This window comes from Phoxinus phoxinus, assembly GCF_949152265.1.
Source record: "Phoxinus phoxinus genome assembly, chromosome: 21".
Lineage (NCBI taxonomy): Eukaryota > Metazoa > Chordata > Actinopteri > Cypriniformes > Leuciscidae > Phoxinus > Phoxinus phoxinus.
In genome coordinates, this window is record NC_136896.1 from 17,318,419 (window position 1) to 17,332,734 (window position 14,316).

Here is a 14,316-nt window from a genome sequence, read left to right on the forward strand (position 1 = left end):
AATATATAGAAATTTTAAGCTATATTTCCCAGCCCTGCTAAATCTATTAGATTACAAATCAAATACACAGTGGATATGAACTAGCTGTACTATGGGAGACATTAGTATGACAATTATCTTTATGGTGAGTCAAGTAATGTTACATACTCTGAAGTGCTGTACAATGAGATGAAGTATATGAACAAGTTGGGGAACTGTGTGGCCCTCCTCCACAATGATCTTGCGGGTCCAGTGCGTGAGCATTTGATGACCGTCCTCCATCCGAGCAGGAACAGCAGGAGTGAGAATTGCCATGGCCTGCCGAACAATGGCACGTGCCTCCATAGTATGAGCCTTTAGCAGACTGTGGAAAACCTGCATAGAAGTAGTTCACAGCAGAAGTTGACTGAAGTGACTTCCCAAAAAACTTACAATACTGAGGTAAGTGAGGAATTTGGATTTGAGAAATGCATTTTATCAGCAAAGGTCTGAAAACATATTTGTTTGTGAATGTGTTATATGTTATGGGTTAATTATTTCAGGGAAAAAAAAGAAAAAAGAAAAAAAAAGAAAAAAAGATTCAACAGCCCAAATATGTAGGCTCTTTTAATTTCATCATGGCCCAAGCCAAGAAATTTTAGACAAACAGGCAGAATGTTTTTTGTCTTGTTTATATTTAAAAAGATCAATTCTATCAACATTAAGATTTTTTTTAAGTTATAATCCTGATTTCCTTCAATTGGTATGACTTCACAATAACATAGAATCTAATCATTTATAAATTGTTTAAATAAAATGAGAAAATAGAAAAACAATTGCTTTATCAACATATTGACTCTAACATTCAAAAGTTTGGGGTCAGCATGTTTTTTTTTTTTTAATAAATAGTTGTATTCAGCACAGATGCTTTAAATTGATCAAAAGAGACTGTAAATGCATGTATAATGTTATAAAACAGCTCTATTTAAAATCTAAATATTTCATAAAAATATAAACATGCACAACTATGTTTAACATTGATAAGAGACCAAATAAGAGACCATATTACTAAAATCAGAACATTAGAATGATCTCTGAAGGATCACGTGACACTGAAGACTGAAGTCATGTTTGCTGAAAGTTCACCTTTGTCATCAGAGGAATAAATTACATTTTAAAATAGAAAAGTTTTTTTTTATGAAAACTGCTTAAAGCTACACTGTGTAGGAATTACTTTCTAGACCCTCCCATTCCGAGGGCGTTTTAACTCATACGGTGGCCGTATTATTTCAAATCTGCCGGCAGTCGCGAGTAATCTTCCCCCCGCATTCATCATGGTGCCACTTTCTCAGTGTAAAAACGAGAAAGGCGAAGCTTGAATTTTCAGATATGTCCCTCTTTGGCTAATGTATTTTCAAGATGGAGGCGCAACATGGCTTCCGCCATTCGAGCAGCTCACCCGTATGTATTATAGGGGTGTAACGGTACATGTATTCGTACCGGACCGTTTCGGTACAGGACTTTCGGTACGGTTCACATGTGCACCGAATGCAATCTTTCACATGAATTAGGCTAGTTTTGTGTGCAGAACATGCGTCAATTCCGAGTTTCCACACGAACATATTAAGTGTCGGAAGTCTCCGCGTTGCACTGATTAAATCTGATTAATCGTTTTTGTGATTCAAATACATGTAAAATATTACCATAACATCTGTCTTCCTGTGTGCGGAAATTTGTTTATGTTGCTGTGACAACGAAACGCGTGCATGCGCGCCTGTGTTAAGAGCGCTTGTTGCTCCATGTGCGCTGATGTGCTCATCTGTTGACATTTCCAAATGCCTTTCAGTTGCTTAACAAAAGCGGGCTTTCCACACAAACAAACGTACATGTGTCATTAGTATGAGAAAAAAAAATGGGATTTTAACTCTCGGGTCGGGCTCGGACATAAATATCTTTATGCCTGTCGGGCTTGGGTCGGGTTCGGTTACTGCTGTCTAAAATCTACTGCCTAAAATTTGGCCCGATCACCACATACACAGCTTTAGCCCAGCCTCTCGCTAGCTAGCGTCATGGCCAGTATTGGTTTAAGAGTAGGCTATTTTATTTAGTGGAGAACTTTGCAGCAGTATTTTATTTCTTATTCTTTTTTATTTTATATATATTTTTTATTAATTATATTTTATTAAAAAGTGTGTTTAAAAAAAGTGTAAACAAATTGTTAAAAAAAGTTTATAGTAAACAACCAGCAGTTTAATGTTTTGCATTTCTTTCCCTTACTGTACCGAAAATTAACCGAACCGTGACATTAAAACCGAGGTACGTACCGAACCGTGATTTTTAAGTACCGTTACACCCCTAATGTATTATAAATGGCAGATTCTACGCTTACGAGAATACTTGATTAGTTGGTAGAATTAATTATACATTAATGAACACATATAATTTTGAAAGAACAAAGTGGTTTTTGCTAAGAATCAACTTTAAAAATTACACAGTGTAGCTTTAAATAGTCAAAATTGCAATATTATGTGAAATGTTATGAAAGTTTATTGATAAAATAAATTCAGCCTTGGTAAGAAACACTTTAATTTTTTTTATTTGTAAGAAACAAATTAAATTACATTTTCACAGGCTTGCTGTTTTTTTTCTCCACATTAACAAGTTAACAACTGTTAAAGAAATTATTTCTCTTACTTTTTTTTGGAGCAATATTTTCTGCCTCTGTTCAATCGGACAAAATCAGGTAAAGGCATTTCATAGTATTTTTGGCAGCTGAAATGTTGATGCATGCTCACCTGTAAAACAATCTTTTTGTGGATGGCAAACTTGGCAATAATGTGAGCCAGCAAGAGGTGGCCGCTGTACTTGCAGGCCGGATCCACGCAGGTTTTGGGAAGCAGACACGGCCAAGCAAAGGTCATGAGACGCCTCAGCTTGCTGTTCCTGCTCTTGTTGTTGTCATGGATGTGGTGGGGGGCGTGCTCTACCAGCAGGGTCGAGAACTGAAGCAGGTAGATCCTCAATGAATCTGCCAGATCTGCCTGCTTCTCAGGGTCAAGTACCTGCAAAAATGATAGGCATGTGTCAAAAGGCACTAAAAGATGCATTGTCTCCAGTGCCGTGATGCCACAGCTGTGATGTACAGCATATTTAAAAGTATATTTCAACTTCAACAGGTCCCTCTCCTGCTGGAGGTGTTGAAAACAGACCCTGGAAACAAGCAGACTGATTGGTTTGCTCTTTGCAATGATTACCAGCAGGGGAGAGACAATCAATTTAAGCATGAAATAAATGAAGGCTATTAACCTTCACCTCGGTGTCTCATTGGATTAGTTTGAAAAACAAACACTATGACCTTTAAGTGATGCCTTGAATTTTCGGCCAGTGAAATAACACCCAGAGGTCATCGTAGATGAAGTAGTGACTCGATAAAGAGAGAGTGACAGCACTGCCACTGCAGCTGGTCTGGAGCAGCTGGATAGGGTTTACCTTGGTGATGAAGACACTAGTGATGCTCTCAGGGTTGTCACCCTCCGGATTGGGCGGTCCAAGGAGTTGCTCGCCTTCCCCTTTCTCAAAGCTGTGCAGGAAGGCTGGGTTCAGGATGTGCTGCAACACCTGGACAATGGACAAAAATAATATACAAGCACCATTTATTTATTTACACCAATAAACAGACACCTGCCCAGTGCTTTGATATTCTGAAATGAGCCGTATTACTATTGTTGGAGAAAAAGAAAAAAAGAAAAATTAGTTGGTTTTTTTTGCTGTCCATATTAATCCAGACTTGGCTTTTAATTCAAATGAGTATTTAAGTTTGTTTTAATATAGTTTACATTTTGTTTAGATATACCGGTACTTTGTTAAAATATGATAATAAATAACCTAATTATATTTATATAATAATAATTATTATTATTATTATTGATAATCTACAATTAAATAACATTGTTAAGCATCATATTTACAAAACTGATTGAATTTGCTTAAATGATCAACACCAGGGCTGCTTTGGAAGCTCCGGCATAAATAAATCCATTTAAATGTATGAAGAGAACAGAAGAGACAGAGACAGGCACAATGTGGCAGCCCAGATTCAGTACATTTGAAACCTCACTGTTATTAACCACTCTAATGATCATCATATTACTGTCATCAGCTAATAGTTACCATGTTTTTAGATGTTCAAAAACCCCAACTCCTCCTACCTTGACTTCCCAGATGTCACCTCTTATGTGTTATATAATTAGTGTCTTTGAACACTAATTTAAGCTATGGGATAATACTAGCTTTGTACTTAGACGAGAGGATAGTTTGTCTAGTCACACAATGATTGTGTTGTTTGGTTGGTAGCTGGAGTGGGCATCAGCGTGTGGATTTATTCAAACATTGGTGCCGTAGGGCTGCAGGTGTTCCTTCATTATCCCTCGTCCTAATGAGCCCCTCTCCCTTTCACATGAGTGATGGATCACAACAAATCCTTTTCTACACAATCCATCACAGCCCAAACCACCGAGGCTCCAGCTGCCTGAAAACATCACCTTAAACGTGTATTCTGTTAAGAGCGTGCAGCTGCCGAGCTCTCCTGGGGAATGTTTGGGATGCAACGTCTGTTTGGCTGTGAGAGGTGATATAGCAGAGCAGGAACGGCCTCAGCCATCAAAACTGTGAAGACGATCTGCCAATGAACTGCTACCGTTTCTCAATGTCATTGTAGAGGGTGGTATTTGGAGGAGAACATCCAGTTCATTTTAATCAACTGGCATTTGATCTTTTTCTCAAACTTGATGGAATTCTTACACATGAATAAACATGAAGTGGGAATAAGAAGAGCAGCCTTGAATACCACAGTGACCCGTTTACCGGTGGGTCCATGTACTCCAGGTAGTGCTCGCCAACTATAAAAAAAAACCTTCATAGGGCTAGACAATAAGGATGCTCACAGAATCAAAACAGAAGGGACCATTGTCAAAAATGCTATATTAAAAGTATGTAATATTTTGTCATTTAAAACAAAAGATTCTTTTTGATTTTGCCTCAGTAGACGCGTTTCCTCAAATTGCGCAAATTGAAATTGCGAATTGAAAATACCCCTAATGGAAACACGTAAATTTCGCAAAAACTCCCATATATAGCAAGAATGTTTACACGCTCGCATGGTGGTTTTTCAGGCAATTCGAAAAAGGAATATTTCCATAAAAATGATGCTGTATGTTTAAACAGAAGACGAGACAGAGTTGCTTATTAATATCATAAAAGACAACAGGATTATGGGAATACTGGATTCTAAACAACAAAGAAATGCCACAATTTATCAAGACCTGGAAGCAGATAGAAGGGGAGAAACACCTCATATGTGACACTCCAAAGTATAAGGGGCTTTCCTTGCCATTAATGCTTAATAACACTCCTACGTCTCCTTCGATTAAAAATAATGGCTAGTGCAGTGGCTAGAATATTATGTAAACCTACCATTAGACATTAAGGAAACATTAAGAAAATATTGCAAAAGATTTGCGCAAATCTGTAATGGAAACGCAGCTAGTGATGGGGAAAATGTCACCAAAACAAGTTACTGGTGCATGTGAGCTAGAAGAAAAAATTATCATCTTCAACAGGGATGATTAAAGGCAAAGTTCTAATAGCGATGGCTATTAGAGTAATCTGCAGATAAATATTCATTAGCGTTCTTCAAAGACTTCGGTTAAGGGTGAAGACGTGCCTTTGAGAGCCAAGTGTGTCATGCACGGCCAGTCTCTGTCACCTTCCCCTTTTCAAACATACATATTCAGAAGGGGCTGGTTGTTATCCACATTAGATGGTCAGCGCTAAGAGAGCGTGACGCTGAGCCACTCTGAACAGAAAGGTGGAATTTATAATGTTGGCCATAGAGGTCCATGTCATAACATCAGACACACTCATGCTAGCCCAAAATGAGAGGTCTTCACAAAGGCTAAATTCATAATTTCTCATCGCATGTTAAAACTCACAGCAGTATAAATGGTATAACCTCACCTTTGCCTTAAGCTCATCGTTGAAGTGAGGGTCATTGAACTCCACAAAGCGGAAGAAGAGTGCTCGTTTGTGCGTGATGCTGTAGTTCTTGGGGATCTCCTCCTCCATGTACTCCTTCAGGAAGGTCATATTGCACAGGAAGCGGCCAGTGAAGGCTCTCAACAGCTGAAAGAGCAGCTCAATCTCTGAGTAGTTGCGTCTGAAGGAAAATGCACAACTTTAGTGTCAAAATCAAAGCGAAAACGTGTTGTTTTTCCATTTTCCAAGCTAATAACACTTCAAATATTTGCAACAACATTAGTGAAGCGTGTCATTTCTGCACCACCAAACAGAAAACACTTACTTGCAGTAGCTAAGCAGACAGAACGCTAGAAGTTTGGGCTCTTTCCAGTTGGTTGCAGCCATGTTGTCTTTGCGGTGGCGTTCCTGGAAGGCCTCGCTGACCCATACTCGTCTGAGTTGACTCACTAGAGAGTGCTGACCGGCCAACCAGCCTTCATCATTTTTCACAATGATGCTTATGATCTGAGGAAGTGTATGAATGATCATTAATATTCAATCTCTACAAACAAGCACATCACATCTAACAGTAAATGATTCTGTTAAGAGAGTGTGGCCCACCTTGATGGCCTGGAACTGCAGATCAAGGCGAGCAGTGCTGGTGGAGGGAGACCCAGGTCTCACAGTTGCTGCAGGCCCAGCTGGAACCAGCAGAGGGACAAACCGATTTGGGTTAGAAGCCAAGACATCTCGAAGTGGCTTGGCATCTTTGTGCTTCAAGAAGCTCTGCAAATAAACAATGGTAAAAAGGAAATTTATGAAGGAATTTTTTATTTACATTCATAACTCATTAATGGCAAGATGTTTTTCTTTAAAGGCACAAAATACAGTAAAGAGAAGAACAACAATAAAAAAAACACACCATAAACATGCGGCTCCACTGTGGGTCGTTGAGAGTGGCCTCCATCATGAACAGCTCCACTGTTTGAGATGGATGCCGTGTCAGGAACTTGATCAGCGGCTCTCTAAAAGGACTGCCTGCCTGTGGAGTAAAAAGACGAAAACAAAATAATTGCATAAAACAACAATATTTCACATTGCATAAAATAGCCTACAAATTATTAAGCTCACCAAGGCTGCATTCATTTGATCAAAAAAGCAATGTTTGAAATATCACTCGATTTAAGATAACTTTTCTATTTCAATATATTTTTAAAATGCAATTTTTGTGATGGCAAAGCCAGTACTCCAGTCTTCAATGTCACATAATCCTTTAGAAATCATTCTAACACACTGATCTGGTGCTCAAGAAACTTTCTTTTTCGGGGCAGTTGTGGCCTAATGGTTAGAGAGTCAGACTGGTAACCCAAAGGTTGCGTTCGATTCTCAATACCGGCAGAAAACGACTGAGGTGCCCTTGAGCAAGGCACCTAACCCCCAATCGCTCCTCGGGCGCCACAGCAAAATAGCAGCCCACTGCTCCGGGTGTTTGTGTCCATGGTTTGCAGTGTGTATGTGTGTGTGCGCGTGTTCACTATTCACTACTTCTAATGAGTGTGCACTAACTTTGATGAGTTGAATGCAGAGGCCAAATTCTGAGTATGGGTTACTTTCACTTCACTTATTATGTTGAAAACAGTTGTGCTGCTTAATATTTTTATAGAAACTGATACCGGTACTTTTTTTCAGGATTCTTTAAAGAACAGGAAAAAAAAAAAAAAAAAATTATGATATTAAATCTTTTGTCACATTGTATATGTATTTACTGTCATGTAAGATCAATTTAATGCATCCTTGGTGAATAAAAGTATTAATAAAAAAAAAAACTTTTGAACAGTAGTGTATTTCAATGAAGTCCATTCAATGATTTACAAAATATTAGTGTTTTGTAGTGATAACAATCTTCAATATTGATGTGTGATTATCTTTTAATAATTTAGTAAGTGTATTATGCAAGTCACTTGAATATTTGATCAATTAACAGGCCCAGTTCAAAGAAACTGAACCAGCATTCCCTTTAGCTGCAGATTAGAGCAAAAGTCTTGTACCTCTATGAGCATTGCCCTCTCCGTCTTCATGACCACTTCCAGCAAAGGTTTGACCAGGGTCTGTGGAGCAGCTGGTATCAGATGGAAGAGGTTTATAATGGCCGAACAGATCCTCATTTCCTGCAGAGGTGAACAGAGGAATGCATCACAATGATTGTTAGCGATAACCAGGGGTGGAAAACCAAGCCTACCTCCTGTAATATATAATCAATAGTGACAAGTTGGGGAACATTTGCGGGAAAGTCAGAGTGGCAGGTTAGTTCCTGAAAAAACATCACAGAACCATTGAGGCATCATAAGACAGCAGGTTTGAGAGGGGCCACCTCAGAAATGTAAAACGTAAGGATCAAACACAACACCACAGACACAGAGATACAGTTACAAAGACTCCACTAGCACAGAGAAATCACGAGCACAATGAGAGCGGAGCCAGTGAAGACCCCACAGCAGGCCGCCATCTCACCTCTACACCCTCCATGGCAGGCTGCGCCAGAACAGGAGACAACAAACAATCAGCAAAGCAGTGTGGGTAATGAGCACTGTATGGATTGAGGGGATGGGTTCAGGTGAATGGTGGGGTGTGTGTATTTCTGTGCAGAGGAATCCTCCTTCTGGGCTGCGCACTTGTTGTTGCCAACTCAAACTCAAAAAAAACTTGAGGTAAAAAAGCTAGTGTTTTTTATTATTATTATTGGAACAGGCAGCATTTCAGCTGGACTCAATCCACAGGTCTATCGATTTTCAGTGTGAAAACTGAAAGTGGGAGAAAGCTTGTGCGGTAATAGGGCATCCTACAAAGGTATAGGGATTAAGATCGATTCGTAGTGCTAAATAAAGCATAACCAATTATCGTTTCTAAACATTTAAACGCATTTTAATTATCTTGACATAGAACAAGTACTGCATAGCCTCTCCATAATTCAATAACAGAGAGGAACCATAAATATGTTCAATAATATTTGGTATTGGGGATCATATTTGATATATATACACATTATATTGTATTGCACAAATATAAGTGAATCTCAAAAAATTCCAAAATAGTCAAAAAAAAAAAAAAACTGCATGGAGAGCAATCTACTATTATGATCAGATATTAGATTTTTTTGTATTGAGATTATTTTCAGGACAATTAAGCATATTTTTTTTCATTACATTTTGTTTATTACTTTAATCCATCTAGTATTGTCTTTTTATTGGAAAATGATTGTAACAGTTTTTTAGTGTATTAAAACTAAAGACTTTCAGACAAAACGTATATTTGGTCCTTTCTGATGCCAATACCGGTACATTCATTGCATTTGTAATTATGCCTATTAAAACGCACAGGCTTCTGTTAATTTCACTGTTCATTTACCATTCTCTCTTATTTGATCTTATATTTAATGGCACACATTTAGAGCTGCTCCATTGCAGCAGCACAGAAATCACATGACGTTTTCCTGAAATGCTCACGTCTATGGCACTGTGCACTCAATCCACTAAACGTGCTTCACTTTATCAGCTCATGAACAGAGGTTATACAGATATGATTATTGAATGAATGTTAATATTCAATTAATTAGATTAGGAGTGGGCGATATACCAGTAGTCACGAACAAGCGGTAGAGATTTTGGACAATCGTCTCTATCATGGTTAAGCTCACGTGACGTTGCCGTGCTGTCATGTGCCGAAAACGTATCATTTTAATGTGTTTTTAAGCCTTGCGGTTTAAAAACAAGTGATTTTAAAATGTTCAAATTACAATAAGCAGCGAAAGAGGACTTATTTCGGCATAATAAAGCAGCTGCTCATACAGCTTGAGAGTACTGAACGGAGTTAATTTTGGCACCTTATTGGGCTTGACTAGTCAAATACACAAATTGAATGTGTCAAAATGCGAGTATCCCCGTAAACAGTCATTTATGTCTAAGTGAACATAAAAAGTTAAGAAAGAAAGTGCATGTGTATCAGTATATTAGATCAGTGCATTCGGTCTTAAAGTGAACACAGCCCGATATCTCTGCTGCCATCTGTGCCATTAATGTTAATCAAGCAATCTCATTGCTCCTGACTAAATCGCTTTCATAACTTTAAAAATAATAAATGTATATTTAATTTACTCAGTGAAGGCAGCAGAGTTTTTTGGATATTTGATTACTATAAACAATTTCTGTAGTAGCTATCTAGGGCTGGAGGTTTTTCAGGTCCGTCTATTTCAGATTTATTGTATTTTTTTTTATTTCTAGTTCTTGAAGTTTTTCAGTTAGGTCTATTTCATATGTCTCTTTGTTCTATTGTCGTTTTTGTTCCATTGCTTGTAATTTAATTAGTTTGATTTTTTTTTATCACGGTTTACTTGTCTTCAGTGAGCTTTTCTTACTTCTATTAATTAGGCTAGTATTAGTTTGTGATATTGAAATATTGAAGAGGTTTATGAAATATCAATGGTATCGAAAATTGATATAACAAAAACAAGTATATGCGGATGGGTTGGAGTTCTTCCCTCTTTTCCACGGCTTATGAATGGACAATTGCTTGAATGGTGGCTTTATTATTTTTCTTAATGAAAAACACAACAACAAAACCGTACAATTACAATCTTGCTTATAATAAACAAAACTTTTATAAACAAAACGAATAAGACAGCTTTATTAACCAAACTAACAAGCACGGCATACACAATGCTGATAAATGAAATTACATTTTTATTACTATATTTAAAAAAAAATCAACGACGGTGGGGGGCGGTACAGCGGTGGGCAAGTTATGTAATCGGTGTGCGGCTGAACACCACGTAACACTGGTAACATCGACTATCACAGCAAGCCTAGTTGTAATGTCTTTAAAAAAAAAACTTTTAAAGACATTACAACAAATGCTGCAATGATGTATAAATGCATATAAAAACCTTCTTCTTTTTTTCGCATTACAGCAAGAATAATTCAGGTTTTAAAATGAGTATAACTGTCATAATGCCAAAATCAGATTTTTTTTCGTAAGAGTAAAATATGAACACGCATTTTTTTTGATAAATATGAATAAAAATGTCCTTTTGTAAAGAATGGAAAAGACAAACAATGCACAGTCTTCATAATCCCTGAGTGCATCTAGTCGTTATTTTTGGGACACTGTCAATATATTTTTACACCGAGGAAACATTGAAAAACAAGCAATGAGGAACAATCCCTTTACAGAACTAGCACCCGGGCATGGGCTAATCGGAGTACGGTATGCACTCTTATGAAGCCTAAATCTGTACGCTCTCCCTGAATCGACCTTCTTTTTCTCTGTATGACTAAACTAATCTTCTGGAACTAGTTTTCTGAATGCCCCCCCACCCCTCCAACCCCGAACCTGGCTGACCCCACCTCATTGTCATGTATGGCTGGTCATTCTGTCATTGTTGTAAGAATATTAAGAACTGCAGGAACAGAGGGCCAATTTGCATGTAATTATAATACATTTTAGAGAAAGGCAGGGCATGAACGAGGCCGAAAGAATGGCAGCTCGTTTTGAAACGTGGAAACAGCTAGGCTTTTTCCACCTCACCTTTTCTTACTCTACAAGGTTATCTGTCCAACAAGATAACGAGGATCCAGAACTCTGAGGCTCGTTACTTAAGCGGCCTGGGGGTGGATGGCGCCTAATTAATCATTGATTGTAATATGGCCACTCACAGAGTCTGAGAGGGGGGATCTGGGCTGGAGGGGGGGGGGGGGGGAGTCCAGTCCAGAGCGCTCATCTCAGCTCTCCATATCCACAGATCCCTTCCACTAACAGATATATTACAAGGCTGCCAGCCACCCTTGTGAAGTTTGACAAATAATTCAAGTAAAAGCAAAATACTGGCCTTTGTTGGCAGCAAAGACCAACAAACCCCAGCATATGCAACAGAGGTATCAAAACAAGCTTATACTCACACTGCCGTCACTACGCTGGCCTCCTTTATGCGTGATCACCACCACCTCCATCCATTTACGCAGATGTTGCTGCAGGAGCAGGAAAAACATTGAGTCTGTTGAGTCTGAATAATGTAGTGTATTCTACCATTATCTGCTGCACTCTTGATCCCTTTGAAAAATGGAGTTTAAAAATATCTAAGAAAAATCGGTCTAAAAATCTCTCTCTATATATATATACACATCATGTAATCATACCCATAATGGTTAAAATGACTTTAGGGTCTGTCCACTCATCCAACAAAGTGTTAAAAGTGATTAAGCATTCATCTAATCTGCATCAATAGTAGGGCTGGGCATTGACAAAAAATGTCCTGATTCAATTCCATTTAGATTTTATTAGTTTCACAAGGATTTAAACACACATTAAATATTGAAAAACAAGTTACATAAAAATACTATGAATATGCAATATATTGCATAAGTTTAGAAAAATGCTCTTCTATAGAGTTTATTTGTCTAACTGACTAAGACACTGAATGCCTTTTCTGGGATGAATGTAACACTGCTTGACATTGTTTACAAGCTGTTTAATTGATGTCTTTCCACAGTTTTGATTACATTAAACATGATACGGATTTGGATAAGTTGAACTGTTTCTTTCAACATACCTTCCGATGTTCATTTATGTTTATTTCGTGCTGTAACTACTAGTAAAGCGGAAGAGATCATCAATTCACGTGTGCTCCAGTCCACATGCCACATTGAAGAGCGACAAAACAGTATTTATTGTTTTAATTTTGTTATAAAATTGACAGAATTTGAAAACTGCTACTTTGTTTCATATCAGAAGTAACAAAGATATTAGCTTATTGTGATTTATTGGATGGGAGGTGCACTACAAAGTATTTTCATTCATCAACTGAAAACCGCATAGACTGAAAGATTGATTCTTTGGATTTAAAAATTTATATCGGTTCTTAAAAATGATAATCAATTAAAATCAAGAAATCAATATTTGTTTTACCCAGCCCTAACCAATAGTTATCAATACCTTTGTTAAGGGAAAATTCTGGTTAAAATAAATTTATTAAAATGTATGTAACCCAAACTGGTAAATTCACACTATTGACTTACCATCATCTGGTCACAGAATTTGTCATTGAAGGAGTTGGGGAAGAGTCGTGTGACAGACGTCAGTCTGTTGACCACATTGAGTGTGAGACTGCGATAGTCTCCGAGCATCATCAGCAGGGGACGCATATGCGTATGGATCTGATCCACCTCGATAGTAGCCCCCTCTAAGAACTGAGAAATGCATAGGAACAGGAATACACACTCAGACTTCAACACATATATATGGCCATTAAACAGCCAATGGGTGCTTAATAGAGACAGCTGATTTTACATGCCCTACAAGGGAGACTACATGATAATAGCATCTTAAAACCCTGTTTTTCACTACTGCCCTGTCAACTCACAGAAGCAGAAAAACTCTAGACCAGCGCAAAAGAAAGGCCACGCCAGCCTTTCGCAATGAGACGATGCATCACGGCCAAATTCATTTTCCTCTTAGCCTGTTTCACTCCATCCTGTATTGATCTTTTCAGGCAGGACTCATTAGAGGCAACAGGGCAGAGGAAGAGAGTGCAGAAGAGACAGAGAGATTGGAGAAAGGAAATGAGGCTGGTGGAGGGAGAGGACTGACCTTTCTCATGCAGGCCTCTCCGGCCTCCTGGAGCTCACTGTTAGTGGAGTTGAGGGCCTTGAAGAGGGCAGCTATGATCTTCTCTCGGGACTGGGGGAGGTAGTTACAGGCCGCCAGAGCGTCTGGACAAACACACGAGGAAAAGTTAAACAGCACAATCCTAAAGACTGACAAGATTACAGGCCCTAAAATCCAGTACACGTATATTATATTATTTCAGTTGCATAGAAGAAACATTTGTTATTAAACACACACCAAACATTTGAATACTACAAATGACACAAATTAATACTATTATTCAACAAGGATGCATTTAATTGATCAAAAGTGACAGTAAAGACATTTATAATGTTGACTTACAACAAAATTCAATTTCAAATTAATACTGTTCTATTGAACTTTCTATTCAAAGAATCCTAAACAAAACGTCTTTCTACAAAACAAAAGAAAAAAAGTTGAGCATTAAAAATAAGAAATGTTTCTTTCTTGAGCATCAATTTGGCATATTAGAATGATTTCTGAAGGATCATGTGGCACTGAAGACTGGAGTGATGGCTTCTGAAAATTCAATTATGCCATTAGAGGAATAAATTGCATTTAAAAATATCTTCAAATATTTATTTTAAAATTGTAATAATATTTCTGTTTTTACTGTATATTTGTATATCAAATAAATGCAGCCTTGCTGGGTATATATCTTACCGA

At 37.9% G+C, this 14,316-nt stretch overlaps 1 protein-coding gene across 1 annotated transcript in view; it reads right to left on the bottom strand.

The window, feature by feature from the left end:
• The window catches only part of trrap (transformation/transcription domain-associated protein), an 80,746-nt gene that overhangs the window by 46,025 nt on the left and 20,405 nt on the right, over positions 1–14,316 (bottom strand). The window contains exons 28-38 of the mRNA XM_079594548.1: positions 13,612–13,733; positions 13,041–13,211; positions 11,925–11,993; positions 8,022–8,141; positions 6,896–7,015; positions 6,595–6,759; positions 6,317–6,498; positions 5,974–6,172; positions 3,448–3,576; positions 2,754–3,020; positions 148–354 (exon numbers count right to left, since the gene is read on the bottom strand). Coding sequence (XP_079450674.1) covers positions 148–354; positions 2,754–3,020; positions 3,448–3,576; positions 5,974–6,172; positions 6,317–6,498; positions 6,595–6,759; positions 6,896–7,015; positions 8,022–8,141; positions 11,925–11,993; positions 13,041–13,211; positions 13,612–13,733 — 1,751 coding nt within the window. The remainder of the gene's footprint in view (positions 1–147; positions 355–2,753; positions 3,021–3,447; positions 3,577–5,973; positions 6,173–6,316; positions 6,499–6,594; positions 6,760–6,895; positions 7,016–8,021; positions 8,142–11,924; positions 11,994–13,040; positions 13,212–13,611; positions 13,734–14,316) is intronic.